Genomic DNA, 9733 nt, shown 5'->3' with positions numbered 1-9733 from the left:
TCTGTAATAATCTGTATGAGAAAAGGATCTGGAAAGGAATGGATGTGCATGTAGCACGTACGTATAACTGAATCACGTTGTTGTACAGCAGAAATGTTCACAACACTGTAAATTAACTATACCTCAATAAAACTTTAAAGAGAAGAAAAACAACAAAAAAAAAAGTTTGAAGACTTAAGGAAGATAAGTCAAATTAACTTGGGTGGAGATATTACTTGCCCAAAAGATCTCATACTAGAGCAACTCAAGGACAGGAAAGAGGTATAAAAAGACTCTGTTTGCAAAAAAGTAAAGTGATTCCAAGATGACTTTTCCTTAGTTTGGAGAAAAGATGAAGGTCAATAATGCCTGCTCCTTACAATCAACTTAGGCACAAAGCTAAGTAAGGGGCAATATCCAGAGGGTTGCACAGGTGAGACTACAGGAATCTATATCAAGATTCAGCTCTCAGAATCTTTAAATAGATTTGGATGAAAACCATGTATTATCCAGCACATAATTTTGTGCTGACTGTTTTCTTTAGGGCATCTTTCACATCTTTATTCCTTAAGCTGTAGATCAGTGGGTTTAACATGGGAATGACCACTGTGTAGAAGACAGAGGCTATTTTGTCCGTGTCCATGGAGTAACTGGAGCTGGGTCTGAAATACATGAACAGGAGTGTGCCATGAAACACAGCCACAGCGGTTAAGTGGGAGGCACATGTGGAGAAGGCTTTGCGTCTCCCCTCGGCTGAGTTCATTCTAAGGATGGTGGTTAGGATGTAGCTGTAGGAGAGGAGGACAGTGATGATGCTACAGCCCACAACACAGCAACTGGAGATGAGCAACATTATCTCATTGAAGGTTGTGTCTGAGGAGCTGAGGGCTAGCAAGGGTGGGATTTCACAGAAAAAGTGCTCGATAATATTGGAATTGCAGAAGGATAATCGAAATGTACAACAGATGTGGATTGCTGAATCCACCAAACCTTCTATGTATACAATGGCCACTAGCTGGGTACAGACTCTCCTGGACATGGCCATTGTATAAAGGAGTGGATTGCAAATGGCTACATAACGGTCATAAGCCATGACAGCCAACATAAGACATTCCACATCGGCAAAGGTCCCAAAAAGGTACATCTGGACAGCACATAAATTGTACGGAATCCTCTTTTGCTCAGATAAGAAATCAGCCAGCATCTTGGGAGAGACAGAGGAGGAGTAGCAGACATCGCAGAAGGACAGATTGCTCAGGAAATAGTACATGGGTTTGTGGAGTCTGGGGTCCATCTGGATGAGCAGGATCATCCCTAGATTGGCCACCACGGTTATGCCATAAACCAGCAGGAAGAGCACAAAGAGCCCCTGCTGCACGTCCTGCCTGCTTGAAAGTCCCAGGAACGTGAACTCAGTGAACCTGGTGCAGTTCTCAGCCTCCATCGCTCAGACCTGGAAAGCCCTGTTGTGAAAGAGGAAATGGAAGTGGAGGGTAACATCATCTTACTATCTTAACAAACTGCTGGTCATTTTTATATACCCATAATTATAGAAGAGATAGACAGTGCTAGCCCTGCTTGAAGGTAACCTGACTCTTTGGAAATATATGCAATTTAGAATGTATTTATAAAATGATTATAATGCCACTTACATTTCTATAGCGTTGTGAAGTGTTTGTACCACACTTTCAATTAAATTATATCACTCTGTTTCTATGTCATTCTACGTAGTATTTAGGATAAATTTCGCTGCTTTTGTCTAATATTAAGAAGGTAATGTTCTCAGAGTCAAGGAAATAATTTTTACCATCCATTGGTTCAGATAAACTAGGTCATTTGAAAAGATTATTTTTATTCTTGTTTTCCACTTATTTTTTGTTTGTCTGTTTGTTTGTTTGTTTTTGCTTTTTGGCTGCACCCACCACATGGGGAAGCTCCCTGGGTCAGGAATGGAACCTAACAATAGCAGTGACCCAAACCACCACAGTTACAAAGGCAGATCTGATTTAACCTACTGCACCTCCAGGAAATTCCTGTTTTTCTGCGTGTGTGTGTTTTTTTAGAGAAGTGTGATTATATCTGGTATATAGAGAAATGCATTAAGTATTAAGTGAGAGGTACAGATAACGAATAAATTCCTTTGTTATCCATGCATTCAAAGTGGTGGACAGGCAGCACTGTGATGAATTCCTGATATAACATTTCCCTTGAACTCCTCAGAACACATGTAGCCTTAATAAAAAGTGATGAAGATACACAGCATCCAGGACCCACTGGAGTGGCAAGAGTGGTGTTTTGAATAATAGGGTAGGAAGGTCACCACGTTGGGGCAGACAGGCTGTAATATACAAGAGTTGATCATGCTGGCTTTGACATTTGCTATTTTCAGGGAAATTATGAAGACTCTTTCCTTGTTTACCTATCCATTGTTTTAGTCTGATATTATTAAAATACTATCTCTGCCATCTAGTTTAAGACATTCTGCTGGAAATTAAAGCATCAATTTTTTTTTTTTAGTTTAAGGTGATATATAGTTTATTATAACTTGTGTATAAGTTTAGCTGATTAATGGTTCTCATTTTCACTATAATGATTCATTAGTAAGGAAACGCCTGGATTCATCATTAAGCCTGTTAAGTGCAAACGTAAAAGTGGGGAGTTCCTGCTGTGGCACAGTGGGTCAAGAATTTGATTGTAGCAGCCCAGGGTGCTGCAGAGGCACAGGTTCAATCCCTGGCAGGGTGCAGTAGGTTAAGGATCCGGCATTGCTGCAGCTCTGGTGTAAGTAACGGCCGTGGCTCAGATTCAATCTTCCATGTACCATAAATGTGGCCATTTTTTAAAAACTAGGAACTGTAAAAGTATATGGTGAACACTAACAGTGCTTAGAATAATTGAACGATGTCTAGTGTAAATAGCAAACAGATGAAAAATTGGCACACTGAGGTTGAGATTGGAAAATAGGATCACATTTATTTCTTTATTAAAGAAAAAGAACTGAGTGTATAACTGACAATGACATTTCATATAAGCTAACAAATATAAATTATTATGGTACTGTTATTGGTCTATAACATCTTTAGTGTTTGCTGAAACATAAAACATGTTTGATTGAGCTATGATGCTCCCTTCCTGGTTTTGTCACAACATTTAGTATCCGTTTGTATGACTGACCTTTGCCTGAGAACAAACACATTGAAAGCCAAGGAGACGTGATAAAAAGAGGTGGCCATAACAGACTATAGTGGATAAATTTGCATACATTTGGATTGAATTTGCAGATTTTGGTATTCTGTTATAATACGTTACGTCTCTTATTATGACAAAAGATATGTATAAAATCTTAAATTTACATGTTCAGTGATATCACACACGATAAAAATCATGATTTACTTATCCACCTTGATTAAAATATAAGTCAGTAAAATATTTCATGTCCTTATACAAATGACAAATGTGGTTAGTCAAATTCACACAGGCTTAAGAAAGAAATATCAGGAGTTCCCACTGTGGCGCAGCAGAAATGAATCTGACTAGGAACCAGGAGGTTGCGGCCTTGATCCCTGGCCTCACTCAGTGGGTTAAGGATCTGGCATTGCTATGAGCTGTGGTGTAGGTGGCAGATGCAGTTCAGTCCCACGTTGCTGTGGCTGTGGCTTATGCCGGCAGCTGTAGCTCCAGTTCGACCCAAGCCTGGGAACCTCTATATGCCACGAGTGTGGCCCTAAAAGAAGAAGAAAGAAAGAAAGAGAGAGAGAGAGAGAGAGAGAGGAGAGAGAGAAAGAAAGAAAGAAAGAAAGAAAGAAAGAAAGAAAGAAAGAAAGAAAGAAAGAAAGAGAAAGAGAGAAAGAGAGAAAGAAAGAATCGCCATTTCTCATTAGATTACAGAGTTTAAATAAATAAAACAATTTATTTATAAATTTCTCTATACCTGATTCCTCATTTTTCCAAAAGGATATATTTTTCTCCCTCTATTCTTTAAATTTATCCTTTTTTTACCTTACCCAATTGAGCAAATCTTTCTGTTCTTATCTCTTGTCCAAGAACAACAGGGAGATTGCATTTTATTTCTACCTAGTGACTTTGGGGACTTAAATCTCCAAAGCCTCTATCTTCTTCTTCTGTGTTATGAGAACATGATTAATTGGATTTCTGGTTCTGCATTTTCCCCTGTGGATACAACAACTTTAGCAAGGGCTGAACTTTTAATTCTTCACTATTTTCACCAAGTTTATGAAAGAAATGTTAAGAAAGTTAACAGAATTTAATGCTGTGCTTTATGGCTATCATAAATCTCTGCAGTACTCCAGTGAAAGCAGATGTCCAATGAAATTAGAATAGGCCGTCCACTAATGATTTTCCTTTCCTTTCCTTTGCCATACAGTTTCTTCCATTTCTGAAAGACCACTTTCACTTCCCATTTAATATATGATAATCTTACATATTGCTTTTTTCATTAGTCGTCGTCTGGATCCTTTCCCCAAAATATGTCAACCACCCTCATTTCAATAAATTTTTTAATTGTGTAGGGGCAGGAAATGTTTCCTTTCTTCCCCCTAGGTTCTTTGACTGGCCTAATAATTAAATTGACATAAGACAGAGTAAAGGAGAAAAAAATAATCTTATATATATGGGAGTCCCATGAAAAGAATGAGATGCAAAAAATTGACCAAAGCAGGCATCTTTTATAACTTTCAGACAAAGAAAAAAATAAATTTGTGAAGAACTAACAAGACAGTGGGATTTGGAATTGTGATATTAATCAGTAAAGAAGTAACATGATTGGTGAATGTATTCCTCATAGCCCTAAATTTCCTGTTTCTGGTGACAAGGATGTCACCTACCTTTCTCTACAGGGAGGGTACTTTTCACATGGGAGATTTATTTCCAGCTTTCAGTAGGATAGAGGAGGCTCAGAATGTTTTTTCCCATAACTATTTCTTAAGTAACTTATATCCAAGGTAATCAATATCCCAAAGTGACATCATAGGAGGGTATATTCTATTCTTCTTCAACTCTGCAATGCCCACTAGACACAGTACACTCTTGAACAAATTATGTGTTTTATTCATTTATATATGTGCCTTTCTACTTGCACAGTGAGGTCTTTATAAATATAATTAATTTGCTGTTATAGAAGATATTGTTGAGGCCAAGCTCACACTAAATAATTATAATAATTTGCCATATATTAAACTGAAGATGCTAATGCGTTTGCCACCCAAGAGCTTCACTACCGTTGTCTCCTTCCTAGGTAGAGATTTGAAGGAATGGGATTTGTCTTTGCTTCCTTTACTCTGATTCCTTTCCAAATTCATTTTTCCAACCATCACTTCTACCTCCAGGGATGACAAAGCATTTCAGGTTTCACTCTGTTGAGACAGGACCTAAATTTAGCTTCCTAAACATGATCGCCCTTGCAGACTATTTAGTGTTGCTTCTCTCCACTATGAGACGATGAGCTGGAATGGCTGCACTATTATTAAAAATTGGATTGCCATGTTCCTAAATGGATTCAGATTTAATTGAAGTTGGTTTTCATATATCATGGAAGAAAATGACTTAGCTGAAATTTATGTAAGAAAAAAACAACATGTCTCTATGACCCCCCTGCTGCCACTGTGCCTCTCTCTGTAATACTATGTAGGCAACTGTCTACTTAAAACCATCTGCCTTTAGAAAATAGTTGGGTGGCCCTGAAGCATTGGTTATTATGATGAACGATTAAAATCCCCTGGTTTTTCCAAATCCTCACCGATACCTAATGTTTCTCTGTCATTTTAATTTTAACCATTATGTAGAATGCATTTTCCCTTATTGCTAATAAATCTGGATATCCACTTTTATGAAGTGTCTCTTAAAGTCAAAATACAGAACGTGGAGTTCCCATTGTGGCACAGTGGTTAACGAGTCCAACTAGGAACCATGAGGTTGCAGGTTCGATCCCTGACCTTGCTCAGTGGGTTAAGGATCTAGCATTGCCGTGAGCTGTGGTGTAGGTTGCAAAAGCGGCTTGGATCCTGTGTTGCTGTGGCTCTGGCATGGACCAGCAGCTACAGCTCCAATTAGACCCCTAGCCTGGGAACCTCCATATGCCACGGGTGAGGCCTTAAAAAGACAAAAAAAAAAAAAAAAAAATACAGAATGCATGCCAGTTAAATGCATCTGGCTTTATGGTATTGAGGCTCATGCAATCTGTACTGTTTCTCCATCTGTCATCATTGTGGGACTTCAAGGCCCCTTCAAGGAGATAGAACTCAAAGCTTCTGGCCAAGTAAAGAATAAGTAAATCAGCAGGTATATTGTAAGACATTCCTCTCCCTAAGCTATAAAAACAAACTTGACCACGGCCTCAGAGTTGGCTCTCCCTGATTATCAGGGAGTCATCCCACTGTGCTAGCAGGGTCTCTTATGTCAACAAACTCATTTTTCTTTTCACCCTACTATGAATCTGGAAAATTCTCTTTCCAACCCATGTACACAGACCAAGACAATCACTAGCATCTCCATTTCAGGTCAAATAGGCCTTGGGGTGCAATGTAGTGCTTTGGTATGAATATGCCCCACCCATTTTTTAAATATCCCCAGAATTAAAAGTAAGTTTGTTCATTATTCATTGATGGAATAAAATCCAACAGAATGTGGTAGCTGGAATAGACAATAAATATTATTCAGTTGAAACATTTTGTAGTGGAGAAAAATGTTTCCTTTGTTCCCTTTTAGGGTCTTGGCTGGTTTAATAAATAAATTCATATAAGACACATTAACAGAAGAGAAGAAAATTTAATGCCTTTTGTCTGGGAATTCTGTAAAGACATTAAACGTTTCCTGACCGTCAAGCAATTGAGATTTATGTGCCATCCTGAGCCAAGAAGGACATTGGGATCTGGGACTTCAAAGGGAAAGAAAATAATTTATAAAGAATATGAAAAAAACAAATATTTGGTAAACAAATGTTGGCCATGCCATGGAGATAAGTATATATATATATTTTTCTTTTTAAGGTCTCATCTGTGGCATACAGAAGTTACCAGCCTAGGGGTCAAACCAGAGCTGCAGCAGAGGCATGTGCCATAGCCACAGTCACAGCAACACCAGATCCAAGCCATACCTGCAAACTACATTACAGCTTGTGGCAATGCCAGATCTATAACCCCCTGAGCAAGGCCAGAGTTCAAACTTTCATCCTAATGGGGGCTACATGAGGTTCTTAACCCTCTGAGCCATAATGGGAACTCCAAAATAAGTACCTCTGATTTAAAATTTTTCATGTTGTAATAACTTTCTTTATGGTAAGACGCTGTGTCTGAATTATTTTAGGCAGTTAAGGAAAAGGAAAAGCTCTCCTCGAATCTATTGGGTGTTGACTATTTTCAGCCTGAAATAATTCAAATGCTAAAGTGGTATGTTCTGGGATGTCTGCCCTGAGGCCCATCACCCTTTTCTGACAGGATGAAAACTTCACACCAAGGAAGAAATGTGATGTGTTGAAGGTCACACAATAGTGAGTTATAATGTAGGGTAGGTTTATACCAACTTTTGTGGTCATTATTTCTCCAGTTCAGAGTGTGTTTCTGGAGAGAATATCAAGCTAAGTCAAATTTGTTGCCTCTTAAACAAGAGCCACATACTTATAAAAGTCATGAGAAATTGTAGTTTTTTGTTTTAATAAAAAATTTTCACCAGCTTTTTGCCATTTTGTAGATAATTGCTTGTATCAACAAATAAATATCCTAATCTGTCATCATCAGATATGCTCATGTTTAAGAATGTCAGTGCTTGGGCCGAAACAAGAAAATATGATGATGATATTGAGCTATAATGACTCTTTACACACAGAAATTGATGCTGTCTTACTAAGACAATATCTGCCACCAATTGGTGGTGGATATACTATGAGAAGCATATGAGTTAGAAATATTAAAAAAGTGGGAAATATAGTTAGGATTGAATTAGACAATGTAAGATAAAGTATTTTTTTCTAGATTTCCCTGATTTCTATGGAAAATAAAGACAGAAATCAATTGCATGTCATTGGCCCAATCCCCTAGTTGAATCATGAATTCCGTAACATCTATTAAGTAGTTATCCATCCTTTGCTTTTACAACTTTAGACACAGAGATCTAAGAAATTTTACCAATCAGTGCCTTTTATTTTTAGACACCCTTTTATTGAGCTTAAATTCTTCATTAACTTCTCAACATTTCTCTGTTTAGTGTACATGTTAGTTATAGATTTGTTTCTAGGAGCTAAGATTCAGTTGATTCCCTATTTTAAATATGTTACAGGGAGTTCCCGTCGTGGCGCAGTGGTTAACGAATCCGACTAGGAACCATGAGGTTGCAGGTTCGGTCCCTGCCCTTGCTCAGTGGGTTAACGATCCAGCGTTGCCGTGAGCTGTGGTGTAGGTTGCAGACGTGGCTCGGATCCCGCATTGCTGTGGCTCTGGCGTAGGCCAGTGGCTACGGCTCCGATTCAACCCCTAGCCTGGGAACCTCCATATGCCGCGGGAGCGGCCCAAGAAATAGCAACAACAACAACAACAACAACAAAGACAAAAAGACAAAAAAAAAAAAATAAATTAAAAAAAAAATGTTACAGTTGCCTCGTGGGAGAGCAATGTGCTAGCTAGATGATACTTTTACACTTCTGAGATTGATGCCCATCTTTGATGCGCATTTAATTCATCCCCACTCTTGTCTTTGCTGCAATTCAAGAGAGTTCCTTATTCATAGGTAAAATCTCCAAAACAGCATGGGTTCATTGATGAAATGCTATAACAAAAAGAGGCATCGTCCGTATTTTTGTTTGTTAGTTTTTTCCTTCCTCTATACTTCCCTTTCCAGGTCTCAGAATCCCAGAAAGACTTTTACCCAGGAGAACAGATAAGTATCATTGTCTCACAGAGTTGGGCTTTACTGTAAATCTGAAATATTTTCACTCAAAGGTACTTTACAATGGCACCTAGATGACCTTAAATACTGAATGACTTTTATCTTGCTTTATTGTTACAAACATTTAAGATTGCCCCTGATTCTTGTACAGTCCTTTGAATACACATCTTTGTTCCTGTTTTAGCCCTTTCCAGTGATTTGATCCTGTGAAGCTGTCAAATATTTTGCAAACTTCCAGAAAATATCTCTTTGGTAATTATTTTCCAAATAGTTTACTTGTATGTCTTTAGCTTTCCATTATATCTAACATTCACAATCACTTTATGTACTTACATGCAAGATACAAAACATGTACTTAGGGCACATACTAGACCTCAATAATTTTTTTTTCTTTTGCGTTATATGAATAAATATTCCATAAAATTAACCATTTTGGGTATCTTTCTCTCTTTGTTTACCCATATGTTATGTTGGTGCCTGGATGGAGAGATAAAATGTATAGTCTTTAAACTTGGGGTCTATAACCCCGCATAGGAGCTTAATGATTTAGAAAACAGAGTCATAGTTTCAAGAATGTTCTGAGGCACAGTGGGGGATGGATGTGTGAACCAAGCTTAGAGAGTGCTAAAGGGAAGGAAAGCCTCCTGGAGGAAGTGACCAAGTTGTAGGTGAGGCACTCTAACCTACCACACTGGTTTTTTTAAATGACATTATCCTAAACATCTCTGGGCTTCTCTAATTACTTATCCATCTGCACAGAATGCTTTCTCTGCTGACTCGCATTGCTCAGTTAATTCCTGCTTATCTTTTACCTACCAGATTAACCATCTCCATTTTCAGGAAGCACTTGTCAACTCCC

General features: G+C 38.2%; 1 protein-coding gene across 1 annotated transcript; it reads right to left on the bottom strand.

Annotated features, from left to right (window-relative positions):
• Positions 1 to 484: 484 nt before the first annotated feature.
• On the bottom strand, positions 485 to 1423 carry LOC146405181 (olfactory receptor-like protein OLF2). The gene has a single exon (XM_085015179.1). It carries the CDS (start codon positions 1421 to 1423, stop codon positions 485 to 487), a length of 939 nt encoding a protein of 312 aa, XP_084871305.1.
• Between the last annotated feature and the right edge of the window lie 8310 nt (positions 1424 to 9733).

This window comes from Sus scrofa, chromosome 2 (genome assembly GCF_054392235.1).
Source record: "Sus scrofa isolate SSC_HxYL_T2T_F1_AM1 chromosome 2, Sscrofa_HxYL_maternal_Yorkshire_Landrace_v2.0, whole genome shotgun sequence".
NCBI lineage: Eukaryota > Metazoa > Chordata > Mammalia > Artiodactyla > Suidae > Sus > Sus scrofa.
The sequence above is the reverse complement of the archived record's forward strand: the minus strand, read 5'-3'. Positions and strand labels throughout refer to the sequence as shown.